Genomic DNA, 15,742 nt, shown 5'->3' on the forward strand with positions numbered 1-15,742 from the left:
GAAGTCCTAACCCCAGTAGCTGTAAATGTGTCCTTATTTTAAACAGAGCTTTGCATATGGAACCCAGTTAAAAGGAGGTCATTGTGGATTAGGGTGGGCCCTTAATCCAAAAACTGGTCTCTCATAAAGAGAAAGATATGGAACGACACAGGGAAGAGGGCCACAGAAGGACAGGAAGAGGTTAGAGTTAAGCTGCCACAGCTCAAGGACTCCAAGGCTTACCAGCAGCCACCAGAGCTAGAAGAGCCAAGGGGGCCAAGGAAGCATGGCCCTTCCTACCTCCTGATTTCAGACTTGTAGGCTCCAAAACTACAAGCTATTCGGTTTATGGTACCTTGTTACAGCAGTCTTGAGAAACGAATACAAGTAAGATTTCAGGGAGTTCCCATCGTGGCTCAGTGGTTAACGAATCTGACTAGGAACCGTGAGGTTGCGGGTTTGATCCCTGCCCTCGATCGGTGGGTTGGAGATTTGGTGTTGCTGTGAGCTGTGGTGTGGGTTACAGACGTGGCTCGGATCCCGAGTTGCTGTGGCTCTGGTGTAGGCTGGCAGCTACAGCTCCGATTTAACCCCTAGACTGGGAACCTCCATATGCTGCAGGTGCGGCCCTAGAAATAGACATAAAAAAGACCAAAAACAACAAACAAGTAAGATTTCATATAACACACAGACCAGTAAATTCTGTACTTGCTAGATATCAGATATGTACCCTTCCTGAAATCAATTCAAATGCCAAAATGACTTTAAGTCAGCCCCCAGAGAAATTAGAAGCATAGCAAAGAATTGAGCCGTGAAAATAATTTTTGCTTAAAATTCCTTCAATTTTCTTCAAGTGATCTATTTCAACCCAAGTTTAAGTAAATGAATATTCAGTTTTAGTAAAAGAAAAAGTGATCATGCCAGCCTGTATATTACAGTTTAATAAATAAACATGGTTTAAAAGATGGAAACATTGTAAGATAAAAAAATCTGTATCAATTTCATGTCTCATATAGCTATTATGGGTTGAACTATATCCCCCTCAAAATTTCATATGCTGCAGCCCTAACTTCCAGAGCCTCAGAATGTGACCTTACTTAGAGATAAGGTTTTACAGAGGTAATTAGGTCAAGATGAAATCATTAGAGTGGACCCTAATCCAATATATCTAGTATCCTGGGAGTTCCCGTCGTGGCCCAGTGGTTAACAAATCAGACTAGGAACATGAGGCTGCAGGTTCAACCCCTGGCCTTGCTCAGTGGGTTAAGGATCCGACGCTGCCATGAGGTGTGGTGTAGGTCGCAGACGTGGCTCAGATCCCGTGTTGCTGTGGCTCTGGCGTAGGCCAGTAGCTACAGCTCCGATTCGACCCCTAGCCTGGGAACCTCCATATGCTGCAGGAGCAGCCCTAGAAAAGGCAAAAAGACAAAAAAGACAAAAAACAAAAAACAGAAACAATATATTTAGTATCCTGATAAAAAAGGGAAATTTAGAGACAGACACATAGACAAGGAGAACTCCAGATGAACACGAAACTGACCATCTACAAGCCAGGCTAAGGCCTGGAACACACCCTTCTCTCACAGCCCTCAGAAGGAATCAACTCTGCCACCACCTTGATTTCAGACTTCTGACCTCCAGAACTGTGAGCCAGTAAATTCGCTGCTTAAGTTATTTAGCACGTGGTATTTTATTTCAGCAGCCTTAGTAACAGAACATCAAACACTAAATGCAAGTTCCCAATGGCACAAATTCTGATTTCGTGAATATATTGCAAAATATAGTAGAAAACCAGAAGACCTAACCTAATCTAACCCCAGGAATGTCCTGTTTTATCTGCCAGTCTGATTCTTACAGGATGCATTCAATAAATATTTAAATATCTACTATATGCCAGATTTATATCTTCCTTAATGCTCATGACCATATGAGTGGCTATCAACATCTACAGGTTACAAATAGGGAATTAAAAAGATAAAAGTAATTTGTCCAAGGTCATACAACTAGAAGTGGTGGATCCATTTAAGAGCCCGTGCTATTAACAGTTACTGTACTGACTTCCTGAGATAGTTTCTTTTTTTTTAATTAAAAAAAATTTAAAGTTAAAAAATCACCTGAACTGTTTAACATAGAGACTAGAGCAAGAGTCAAAATATTATGTAGCTGCTAAAAGATTATACTATTGTTACCACAGCTCTCCAGACGTATAAAAATCAAGTCAGATGGCAGAGAATGGAGAAATGGCACCCTGCCTGAGAACTGTCATATTAACATAACTTCCCACTTCTAGAAATTATCTTCTCTTCCTAGTATAGGTTACTCTGAGCTATAAAACGTCCCGAAGAGTATAAGAACATCATGAAAGGAAAAATGAGAAGCTTTTGTTATGCTGTCAGGGTGCCTCTACAAAAAAGTCACTAATAAATTCCTAGCACACTAGACAACAAACAAGGGCTGTACGGAGCTCAACCACTGAAAAAGGTAGGCGAGAACCCCCATTACTTCATGAACTCACAGCCAAATGACAACTGCTATTTAGGACATCTTAAAGTTTCTACCCTCTGTGCACTGTGAATTTTGGCTTCAGACAACAAAATGCTCCCAAGGATAACAAGGAAGATATTACAACATTTACATGTAAACTTTCACGAAATTCTAGCAGCAAATCCAGACTTAAAGCAAGTTCCAGTTCTGAAGCTACAGTCCATTTTTAGTTTGTAAGATAAGGTGGGAATCCTTTACTTTATTATAATTTGTGCATGCAGAGGAAAAAGCCCAGCTAATTCTCCCCTCTACAAATTAAAACACTTATTTGGGGATTATAGTAATCTGATACTAGATTATTTCAGACTTTTAAACTTAAAAACATATTGTGTAAGCTTTAAAATTCAGAGAGGGGAAAAAAATCTCATTTCTAACAAAGAGGTTAAAAAGAACTAGAGTTTCAGAATTTTGCCACTCAGTGTCTTTAATTTTATCAAGTCTCCTAACACAGTGCAATTTATCAGTGAGTCCTAATGAATCAAAGTCTGGGGAAAAGGAAAATTTTAGGTATCTAGGATTTCACATTTATAATCATTGATCAGGCAATTTGTAGGAGTTTTTTTTACAAATATAAAGAATCCACCACAGGAAATGACTAGGATCTTTCACAGTGAACCAGATCAGTTTGTTATTTTTAATTAAAAATCCTCTGAAGGAGTTCCCATCGTGGCGCAGTGATTAACGAATCCGAATAGGAACCATGAGGTTGCGGGTTCGACCCCTGGCCTTGCTCAGTAGGTTAAGGATCCGATGTTGCCATGAGCTGTGGTGTAGGTTGCAGACACAGCTTGGATCCTGCATTGCTACAGCTACAGCTCCAATTCGACCCCTAGCCTGGGAACCTCCATATGCTGTGGGAGCAGCCCTAGAAAAGGCAAAAAGACAAAAAAATAAAAATAAAAATAAAACAGTAATAACAATTTTAAAAAATCCTCTGAATATTTCAAAAGTAGAAAGTGAGTTATTTCAGGCAAAATTCAAAACAGCATTAACATTTCCCAACTATGTAAATTAAAAAAAAATTTTATTTCCTCATTAGTCACAGAGTAACAAATGTGTTAAATCTGGGGGGGGGGAGGTGTTTGTAACTTCCAAAATTATTTTTAGAACAGATATATTCAATATCCCAAAAGCACTGATTCTTCTTATAGATTTCACAACACCCACAGTGTCTAAGCCATATGCTGAAGATTTTGCATTTGAATTGGGATGATTAAATTTTCTGATTAGTAAATGAAAACAAAGCACTTTAATTATATATCTAAACAGAATGTGTTTTTTATTTCTCTACCTAAAGTTAGAAAAATAGAAAAATAAAACTTAGGACTCACTGAGTGGTGTAGTTAAGTAAAAATTTTAATTAAAAAAAAAAATTAAGCTACAAATTTAAACCTTCAATGTTCAGTGTTTGAACAATCTCCCTCAAACTTTCAACTAAAGCAGTCTCCAAACATTTTATATTCACTCCATACATGAGACTTTGGTAACACAAAGTCAAAAGTCTAAGACTTGTTTAAATTAAGTATTTTTTTAAATATATTACACATGCATACAATGCTCACAGTATGAATTTTGTTAAACTGCTAAGAAGGCAACCTCATCTTTTCTAATAATCTTTTTTAATGAATCATAAACCAAAATCTGATGCTACCTGAAGACTTCAATATATTAATATAGTTTTAACTTCAAAGGTAAGACTTAGTAACAACTAATGCATGGAAGGAAAAAAAAAACCCCAGCAACTTAAACTTATTCACTCTTGAAAATTAAAAGGGAACAAAAGAAGATTATCTCACATTTATGCAAATACTCAGATTGTTTGGCAAGGTTGAATACAGAGCAGTTTTAGATTTAAAAAATTAAGGATGGGGAAATCAAGTGCCATTCCAGCAAAAGCTCAGCAGCCAAACCACACTTAATTGTGTCTCCCCCCTCCCTAATGTTCTTGGAACATTGGATACAAAGTTTTTTGAGATAACCAGCATGTAGCTATCTATCAGGTGGGTAACAAAAAGACCAGCAATAGTTCTATGTTGGTGAAAAGAGAACAGAGCCTATTTACTCCAAACTACTGAGTAAATATGCAGAAACCAGTGGACAGGGGAGGGAGGAAAGAGGAGGATCAGTTGCATGGGGGAGAATGCAGTGCTGAACACTCCTAGAGCTAACCTGTGCTCTCAGGTGACAGCTCCCGTCTCTAAAGGCCCCCTCAGTTCTTCCTCTGAAATAAAGCAGTTCCTCAGCAAGTTCACATAAGCATTGTATCTGCTGCCAGCAAATCATTCCGTTCTTCCACAGATAAGTGAAACATTAAGACTCAAAGAAGACAGCAATGGGATGATGTTACCAACCTTTCAGTTGTATTTTAGATTACATATGTGGAGCTGCTCTAATTTCTACTTGCAAATTGCACAATTTAGCTTTCCTACCCAGGAAGAAATAACAGTTTACATCCTCTCAAGGAAGGGTAATTTGACAATCTCTTCCCCCAGCTAGGAAGCAGTGACAAGTTAACGACATAAGTACAGGAGAGTACATACCACAGTTAAGACACACCATCACCTTTAGGGCCCAAAGCTTTAAAATAAGATTTTCCCCCCCAACAGCACATAAATTATCACTGTCAAAGCATCCACCGTTTTTTTTTCTTGCTACACTGAAATGTTTCCAATGTCTCGATATACAGACTGTCATTTGAGTCTTACCTAGTTCTTGCCATGCACGTATTTGTTCAGTGGTATTTATTTTAATGCTCCCTCTATGATTCCTCTGCCTATTCCATCTTTAAATGGACATGCTCCTCAAAGATCTGCCCTCAGCATTGTTACTCTATTTACAACCCATCTTTCAGTCATTTCATCCACTGTTCTTCCTACACATGTACCCTGAAAGTCCTTTAAGGCACCACACTCTTAGCCTACCCCAAAACGGACTCACCTTCCATCTCAATTCTCCCAAACTGCTTGTCCTCCAAAAAGTCCGTAGCATCCAAATGATACAGTTCACCCAAATGATCAAGCCTGAAATCTTCGAGTGAATCCTGACTCCTCCTTCTCCATCAACCCCTCATCCAACTAAGGCCATGAATTGTACTTTCTTAACTGTATTCAGATTTGTACACGGCAACCCATCCCACTATTATCCAAATTCAAAGCCCATCACTCAGACTACTGTACTTTAATAACCTTTGAATGCTCCCCCTCCAACCTTGCTCATGTGTTGCCATAGCAACCTATGTTTCTCTTTTAGTAATTTGAGTCACTCTACAAATATACACTGAATGTGTACCAAGGGCCGCCCACTCTATCAGAAACTATATATACAGTGGCAAAGGAAACAGGTATTAGGTGCTTATAAGGCTCCCTATCTGCTCAGCACTTGGCTTCCTCATCAGACTAAGCTTCATGAGAGCAGAGATGACGTCAGGGAGGATGCCTAGTATGTCTAGGATGAGGTACTGCTGTGTCCTCAATGTCTATAAGAGCTGATACATAGTAGGTATTGATAAGTATGTGTTGCTTCAAAGACAAAATTACCAAATACATATGCGGCCTTAAAGTCGTCGCCTTCCCCAGCACCAATGACTCATTAGTCCTATGGGCTGCTGGTTGTTTCCGCCTCTAATATCCTCCCCAAACCCACACTCCTATGACTGCTCAGGCTGCTCCTGGTGGCCTCACCTCCTCCTTGCGGTCTTTCTCCAAACTTCACAGCACTGTTCTTACCGGGCCTGCCCTGTCCTTCTCTGTGTAACAGCCATCTACACAAGGTTCTATCAACTGGATAAACTTTTTAAAGCTAGGGGACTACGTTACTCACCTCTATAGTCCCTACATGTAGGCACTAAAATAATGTGCTGAATGAATCAATTCCTAAGACAAATCCAATTGGAAAATAAGAAAGGCTAAAAGAGGGAGTTCCCATCATGGCACAGTGGAAACAAATCTGACTAGGTACCATGAAGTTGTGAGTTCAATCCCTGGCCTCGCTCAGTGGGTTAAGGATCTGGCGTTGCCATGAGCTGTGGTGTAGGTCGCAGACACAGCTCGGATCTGGCATTGCTGTGGCTCTGGCGTAGGCCGGCAGCTATAGCTCCGATCAGACCCCTAGCTTGGGAACCTCCATGTGCTGAGGGTGTGGCCCTAAGAAAACAAAAGATGAGGAAAAAAAAAAAAAAGAAAAACTAAAAGAGAATATCTGTGACTCGAAGAGTATACTGACAGTGCCTATAACTGAAAGGACTACAAGGAAAGATTAGACAACTTCATCCCTGGAGAACATTAGAGCAAAAACAGGTGAGATGCCATCAGCTAAATAACTTTGGTTTTGCCCCTAGATTCCTGAGTATTTGATTCTAAAATATCTTATGTTCTTGTCAAAGGGCATATTCTAATGTCTGAGACCATAAATTCCAAACTTTTTTTTAAAGCAGCCAAAATGAATGTAAAATCTTACCAATAAGACAGATAAAACTAGAGAAGCCCACCTGCTCATTCCCCTCAGCACCTTCTCCACACAACAGTCCCCACCATACTCCCAAGGAAGCCATTTTGAAAACTCTGGCTCTCAAGTAGCTCAAACGGCACCTGTGCCACCCTTCAGCATGGATTAGGAACAACGTGGAACTCTCAGGAATTAACAGTGAGGATCCTGTGCCAGGAGATAGAGCCTTTGTAAAGTTAATACATTTAGAACAGACCTGGGGCAGACATCACGTTTCCTCCATCAGTCTCTTGGACCTGAACTGTTACACTTCATGAAGATGACCCAGTAAGATAAACCTGGAACAGCTTCACAATGGGGCTCTCATCCTTGGAAGACCAAGCGAAGAACCAGGATGGAACCAAAGGAGAAGGTGGCATGAAATGGACAAATTATTTCAGTCTTTGTCTGATCTGGGCTGTGAACTGAAGAAGAAACTGGATCTCTCAAATTCATAGTCCAGAGAGCTAAGAGAAAGAGAAAAACCCACTGGGACTTGGACTCCAAATTCCAGCTACTATGTATCTGCATAAAGTGTCCTTCACTGTAGATGCCCTTCCAGAACCAGGTGCAGCAAAGGGTAACAATCCAAGAAGCAACTATGTTGTCCAGACAACATACTGATTCTACTAACAGGTTCATAAAGTATCTCTGCCTCTAAACCACAATTACATAAATTCCACTGCATCGAAATATCTCTCAATGTATTATCGTTTTTCCATTTAATGAATCAGATAGTAAATAAAAATACTCCTAAGTTCATAAATCAATTTATGTCAGATGTCATAAATGGACCACTTCCTTTGACTTCTAGGTTAGTCCTTGAGCCTGGCCAGGACCTTTTGCAAAGTTTATGAGGCCCCAGGAAATGACAACGCACACTTGAACATCTTTTATTTCATTTTCTCTCCCCAGCAGGAGTGATATCCATTTAAAGTTAAGTGCAACCATGGCACAGAGAACTTTGTAGCAAATTGCTAAGACAGCTGTTCAAAAAGCAATTAAGTAGCAGGGGTGTGAAGAACACTTGGAATTATCCAGAAGCCAGTGCAGCAGAAATACCCTGGAGTTCAGGTAATGAAAAGAAAAAGGTACAGCTGAATAACTCACCAACTAAGAATAAAACCAAAAATAATGCCTTTTAGTAAGGAGGACAAAAGTCCTCTTGAAAACTGCATTTACTGCTGATTTTTAGAATATAGCAAACTCTTGATTCAGAGGCACAATGAAGAAAAAAAACCTGAGTAGTGATTCCTTCTTTAATAAAAATTAGAATCATAGCTAAGACCTAAGTTAGCAAGCAGTAAATGAATATGCAGAAAGAAGAATGCACCAGCCTACAAGGAAAGAGAAAAATTAATAGTAATCCCTGCTTGATTTCAGGCATATGCAAGAGTAGGCTCATTTCAAGAACAGAATGAACCTGGCAAATACAAACAATGAAAAACTCTGACAGGTTTGACATCAATCATAAGAGGAATTGCCAACATTCATCTTGTGATGCTACTTCCCTAGAACTGTGTTCATTCTACAACACACATTCAAAAAAAAAAAAAAAAAGCCTACAAATTCCCAAAAAACTGAACCCACACAAAGTGATTCAGCTCAATCTTTCAGGTTTTCATAATTGAAACCACCACTTAATAAATCCTAAATTATTTCTTCCTCCTTTCATAATAAAATGCCAATGATAAGTATTTGCTATCATCTCATAGCAACAGAAGACAGTAAATGCAGTTTTCCTAAGCCATATATATACATATGCATATATATGATCAGTAATCCAGAAGTCTTCTCTATGGACAAATAGGTTTAGGGTAATATTTTAATGTTTCATTACAGGTTCTGGAACGAATTACGAAAATTTTGAAAATATGATGCTAAAGCTATAAAAAAAAAAAACCTTAAGCATCTTTTTCTGATTGTAGAGTATATGCTAACCGTAGGAAATCTGTAAAACACAAACTATAGAAGAGAAAAATAATTCATAATTCCAGCACTTCCATAAGTATCCTTTTTAATGGCTGCATGGATGTTCTATATTCAAGATGCAGCACTTCCCCATTATTGAATATTATGGTTTCTGCATTTTCACTATTTTACAAGTACTACTGTGACAGACATCTCTGTGCACAAATTCTGGTGTAGTCTAGGTTTTTAATCATTTCTCAAAGATGACCCAGTGAAATTTCTGGGTCAATGAGTATAAGCATTATTAGAGCACTTGATAAAATATTGCCAAATTACTTTCCAAAGAGTCATACCAATTTAGACTTCTGCCTTTTCTATAATACCTTACCACCACCTTGGCCTATTATTGTTAAAAAGTCTTTGCTAATGTGATAAACCAAAATGATCTGAGCTTTTAATTAGCATTTCTTTATTAGTGAAATTGAATCATTCCCCCCCAAATCTTTATCATTTGTTCTTAGACTTTTACAAGCACAGATGTGTGCTGTAACCATGGTTGGTGGTATTTTGCTTTCTGATTTATGTAAAAACTACAAATATTGATCTCTTACATCTGATATTAACTTTGAATCCTTCTTCAAATCCTTAGCCACCGATTCTCATAATACTTCTATCCCATACCTTTCCATCCCCCATAAAGGCAGTATGAAATAGGTAGCTGTGAACACCCACCTGGTATTCAGATGACCTGGGATCATTCCATACCAAACTGGAGCTATATAACAGGTAAAATGTAGCTCTCTCCTAAGAAATGGTATCTTCATTTAACTCAGGAAATGAGGGCCTCCACCTCCCCAAAACAGAGTTTTCTTTCCTTTAGAGTATGTGTGGGCAGGGGAGGGGACAGAGAGGCAATACTGAAAATCAGAGTCTAGAAAACCAGAGAAAGACGGCTGTAGATGATTTTGTTTCAAGTTGCCCACTCCAAGTCACCCGAAGTAGGAGTCTAGGCAGATGAAGTTCCCCCAAAGAGCTGGGCCTCCCCATCCTAACTGTCCCTCTACTCAGGTGGTATAGTTTTGGGAGGCACTTAGAACTGTACCAAACTCCTGAGATGGACAGTGAGGTATGGGGGAGGGAACCTGGCCCCTGTGGCTCCCCAAAGAAGCCTGACAGGCCAACCGCAGCTCGGGGTCAAGCAAGACCCTGCCCTGACCCAACAGGTCACTTCTGGCTGGATGGGGCCTGCAGGCTGCTTGGGGTGGGCGGGGGGCAGGGGGGTCCAGACTGCAGGGACCCTGGATGGGGAAAGCAGGCCAGGCTGTGGGCACAGCTTGGCCCCTGTCATTTAAATATTAAGACCAGTAGCTTTCAACCCAGGGATAATCCTCCCCACCCCCACCCCAGGGGACATCTGGCAATGTCTGAAGACATTTTTGATTGTTACAACTTTGGGGGACAGGGAGGATGACTACCAGCTGCTAGTGGGTAGAGGTCAGAGAAGCTGCTAAACATTCTGCAATGCACAGGACAGCCCTGAACTTCCCAAACAAGAAATGACCCAGTCGAAGACAACAATTTCTGAGCAAAAACTGAGAAACTCTGATATAGACTATGATTTGCAGGCCTCCATTTGTATTCTTGCCTCAGGCCTTGCAAATATTTCAGGCAGGTTCTGCTAAGAACCTAAACTATAAAACTCTTATAACACTTTTTTATAGGGAAAAGTTATCTCAGGTTATATTATCAAAAGAATAACTTCTCTGATCCCAGTTAGAATTATTCTTTTCATCAAGATTTACCAAGCACCTATTATGTGATCAGGGAGAGGGCTAAGCAAAAGTGACAGTGTTAAAAAGAAACAGACAGGATCTGATGACTGCAGATTCCCTCCTGCCCAGCTCAGAGCAGTGTGGTGTGAGAAAAGAACTGGGACTATCAAGTGAGACCCATCCGCTTCCAATCCCAGCTCCAACAGCTACTGCCATTAAGCATGTTCCCTGAACTTCAATCTCTTCATTTATCTCATTGGTCAAATAGGACCTTCCTCAATGTGGGAGATAATTAATAATTCCTGTAAAGCACAAAATATTTTTCCTGGGACACAATCAGTATTCAACAATTGACTTCTATTACTATGAGAAAATTTTAAGTTTTTATAAAATAACCAGTAAGCTGGAAACTGCTTCTTTGCCTACCAGATAGCCACTGTGACAGCTGGAACACAATTTTAGTCATGTTAATTGCCCAGCATAGTAAATCCTTCAAATCCTGGCTCTTCTCTTCCTCCAGCCTCATCTCTCACCACCTACCTCTTTAATGCATCCCTATGTCCCTAAGAGTGGGGACAGATTGAAAGGGGAGATCTGGTAGTAACCAAAACAGTGTCAAGCCAAAAGATTGTTGTGAGAAAGAAAAGTCTTCATCTAGACACAGGTGCCGGATGAGAGAGGGAGAAAGAGAGGTGAGGAGCAGGGAGGGAGAAGGAACAAACACAAAAGGCTCACGGGCAGTAAAGGTCAAGCATACCTGAAAAGTATTTCTAAATGACAACATTTCAACCAGCATTCATCACCCACTTCACAATTCATCTATAGTCTGCACTTATTTCATTAGAATGGATTGAAGAGTAAGTCAAAGATAATTAACCTCATCAATAGAAAAAACCAAACATGGATGGACCACATTACCACAGCCTGCAAAGGCAGCCAGATATCGATGCTGATATTTAAATGAGAAAAGAAAGCATTAACCACAAATAACTACTAAAAGTATAGTTTAACAGCAAAGAGTAGTTAAGATTTGCAGTTTTGCTTAGCCAAATACAATAAGGTTTCATATATAATAAAAGAGCATATTTTATTGAACCTGTTTTGAGACAAGTTACCTGTCAGCTAAGGAATCCGTTTCACATGAGTAATTAAGTAATTTACTAAGAAGTTTCCCTCTGTACCCACATCACGAAGCATCTACCTAGCACACCAGCAGAACCCCTCTGCCTTCTTTGCCTAAACTCCTGTGACAAGATAGAAACAAAGGCATAAATGTTAAATTTTCTTGCAAGCTCACACATCTGATGTACGTTTTGGTCAAGCTCACTTTTGCCTTAGAGTAACTCCTGGGAAAATTAAAAACAAACTATGATCAATTTAGCTAGGGAAAAATAAACATTATCTATGCTTACTGAGATTATGAATTACAGGGGCCTGATCTGTGTTTAAGTCCCAGTCCTACTCCACCTGCGACCTTAGCCAAGTTACTGACGCTCACTGAGTCTCAGCCTCCAGATAATGCAAAATAAAATAAAATGGTTGGATTAAGAAGCATTTCTTCCACTCAAATTCTGATGCAAGGTTTGAAAATCTTCAAGATCAAAATGTTTCTTAATGGTCCTTTGAGAGGAGGAGGATAAAATAAAGGCCTTTAAGAGAAATGATGTGACAAATTACAGGTTTGCAGGTTTGAAAAGATCATTTAGTGAAACAGTCTTGAAATCTGTGCTTAGTGATTGTTGCAAACTACTGCCTGAATATAGAGTGACATGACCACAGAACTGTTCTTGCGTCACAGCAACTTCCTGTCAGGCATCCTTCCAGGTAGCTGCTTTCTGAAAATGAGTTTATGGATCTCTTAAATAACTTCAATGAAGTGACTGTTAACATTCATGAGAGATGCCATCGCTCAGCCTTCAGAGGTGTTCCACACTCCACTGGATTCTACTTAGCAATTCCAGTGTCAATGACTGGAGTGACAACATTCCAAATAAGTAACAAAATAGCAAGAGTAGAATATGATTTAGAACACCTTTCACTTTCAGAATTATGGTCTGAAAGACCCTAGCGATCATCTCCAACACTTTCATTTTGCAGACAAGCATTACATTTACGTCACTAAACTCATAAGAATTAACTGGCTGAGCATGTACATTGAGCCTCGTAACTCATTTGACATTAAAAAGACAAAAAGTTTGGCTTAATTTGGGGAGAGTTTTCATCCTAAAACCATCCCGAAAGAAAGTAATAATTTTAATGGAAGTTATTCATTCTACATGCTCAGAATTTCTGAGAAGTACTAATGTCCACTGTGCTACCACAGCAATTTTGACTGTTCTCACAAAAGGAGAGAAAAAGGCAATATAAACACAACTGACTTCACATGGGTACCACTCATTAGTACCACACTTTTAGACAAACACAGAAACTGTACCATAATAAATACTAACAGCAATAATAGATAACTCAAATATTTCACTTGACATCCAGACAGGTCACGAATACTATATTCTTAACTATGCACACCACAGCTCATCCTTAGGCCACTTAGCATTGTAAATCACACAATTAAGGAAAAAAACACATTTCCTCTATCCACTCTACGAAGCTAGATAACTTAGGACAGAACTTTAAAAAAATTATTTAATCACATAGGATGCTCACGTCACCATTGTACCAATAAATTCCACTTGAAGCATTAACTTTCAAGAAAGGTATTTATCCCCTCCCCTATGCCTTCTAAGAATGTAAAAGATTATCTAATCCACTGAATAACAAGAACGTGATTTTAGGAACCATAAACTGACAACTATAATGATGATGACATTCCTGCAGTAGAGAAGAATAAAATTAAAATATAAACTCTGATTAGACCCCTAGCCTGGGAACCTCCATATACTGCGGGTGTGGCCCTTAAAAAAAAAAAAGACAAAAAAATTAAATAAATAAATAAAATATAAGCTGCTTGACATACCTACAGATACAAAATCCAAGAACGTAACCTTAGCACACACAGTACACATGGTTAAAAGAGCAGAATCCACTTTACCTATACATGAGGAGTTATTAGCAATCTTTACATCAAGATTGTTTAAAAACTTGCCAAAGCATTACCTAAACCTTTCTAGTATCAGGAAATAATTCCTCTTCATCCACTACCAGACAAAACATGCATTTTAGGCTGACCTGGAAATCCACTGCCCCATGTCTACAAAAAACAAGGACAACTGGGAAGCTATGAACTCCAAGAAATTTATGAGTGAATTGCAAACATACTGACAAATGCTTCAAGATTCTACAGTATGAAACACATGCTCAAAAGAGCCCTACTTGAAAAAGTCTCAAATCAGTCATCATTACACTTCCTCTATGTCCAAAATCAGGAGCTGCCCCAGTCTGCATATGTCCAGGTAGGTCACTGGGCTTAAAGTAACACAGCGATCCTTTGGATTGTTTTAAAAGTGGTCGTTGGTGGGTTACAGAACCGTGTCCAAAACGCCTCCACTATCCAGTGATTCTCAAACTTTAGGGAGCCTCAATAGCACACAGGAAAGACAGATTTCGCGGCCCTAGCTCCGGAATTTTCTTCAACGTGTCTAGGGAGGAGCCCTAAACTGGCATTTTTAATCAGCCGCCAGGTGGATCTGAAGCAGGTGGTCCAACAGGATAGGGCATCTAAGCCTAACAAGTTTCCACAAAAGCACCTACTTCAACCACCTGGACGTGTCACAGACAAGCTGCGGGGACTTTGGGCGCCGCGGGAAGGGCTCCCCACCAGCACCCCCGAGCCGGTGCGTTCCACCAAGCGGTGCCTAGTCCTCGAGGAAGTAGGAAGGCAATGACGAAGGAACGGAGCTATTTTCGGCATTTCTATAAAGTCCCACTTCGCTTTGCTTGAGAAGAAGCTGGACTTTGAAGTCCCACAAGTCTCGCTTACTACCTGCCCTGCCACTCACGAGCGGTGCGTCCTTAACGCTCGGGCCTCGGTTTCCCCGTCAGCGCAACGGGCTCCCACGCCACCCCCCGGGGAAGCCCAAGCCGATACGACTAACTCTGCCGGTAGCAGGCACTTCCTGGCTCTTCCCCGACCTGCCCGGCCCGGCCCGGCCGCCCCGCCCGACGGGCGACACCAGGAGTGCACGTCCAGCGGGCCGCCGCCTCCCAACGCTCCCGCCCGGCCCGACCAGCGATCGGCCACTCACGGGTGGGCATGGTGACCCGAGCCGCGCTCGCCGCCGCGCCGAGGTTCAGCGGGGCCGCGCCGGCCGCGCCGACGGTGCCATGACGAGAGGGCGCGGGGCCGCGGAGGCCGCGACGAGGCGGAGGGCGGAGGGCGGAGAGCGGAGGGCGGAGGGAGCCGACAAGGACCCCCGCGCCTCACGAAACGAAGCCGGCGACGGCTGCCCCCGCCGGCCCAGCTCCGCGCCGGACGACGCGCTGGGCGTCCCCACGCCCTGACGTCAGCACGTCGTCACGTCATGGCCACGCCCCCAGGGCGGCCGCGCTCCACGGGGTGGGAGGGGCGGCTCCGCGGGGCTTGGGGAAGTTGGGGAGGGCTTCGTTTTTCTTGCCCGACCCTAGTTATTTGCGTTGTATTCATTTTCATGAATCTTTCTTGGCAGTGCATTAGCAATATTTGTTTCTTACAGTTTATGAGATTGTGAGACCAAACATTGATCCCCTTGAGTGAATCGAGTACCTTAGGCTTTTCTTTTATAAGCTCTTGAATTTGCAGTGTGTCCTATATTCTCTGAAAGCACGATTTATTTGCGACGCACTGAGGTCATCCCGGGCGACGGCTGAGCCTGTTTTGGGAAGACAGAAAATGCAATTTCCTCTTGCTCTGCTGGTGACTTTCAGAGAGATTTCACGCCTCAGGAGTTCCTTTCCTCCAGAGAGGACGGTTCTGTCCTCTTGACTGAGTCACTTTTCTCGACTCTCTGAGTGTCATTGATAATTGATGTATCTGACAGTCACTGATGTCAGCGGACACTTGGAGCCTAGAGCTTTCAGCGACCCACAAATGCTTTGCAAGATCCTGTGGGCTGTGGGCA

General features: G+C 41.3%; 1 protein-coding gene across 3 annotated transcripts in view; it reads right to left on the bottom strand.

Moving 5' to 3' along the window:
* Window positions 1-15,117, bottom strand: part of EFR3A (EFR3 homolog A) — an 83,685-nt gene extending 68,568 nt beyond the window's left edge. Inside the window, exon 1 of one of the 3 annotated variants that reach the window (XM_047783232.1) lies at window positions 14,891-15,117. In XM_047783232.1, the coding sequence (XP_047639188.1) occupies window positions 14,891-14,900 (10 nt within the window). In that variant the 5' untranslated portion in view covers window positions 14,901-15,117. The remainder of the gene's footprint in view (window positions 1-14,890) is intronic. The other 2 variants (XM_047783230.1, XM_047783231.1) reach the window with 2 other exon arrangements.
* Window positions 15,118-15,742: the final 625 nt, after the last annotated feature.

This window comes from Phacochoerus africanus, chromosome 6, assembly GCF_016906955.1.
Source record: "Phacochoerus africanus isolate WHEZ1 chromosome 6, ROS_Pafr_v1, whole genome shotgun sequence".
Taxonomy (NCBI): Eukaryota; Metazoa; Chordata; class Mammalia; order Artiodactyla; family Suidae; genus Phacochoerus; species Phacochoerus africanus.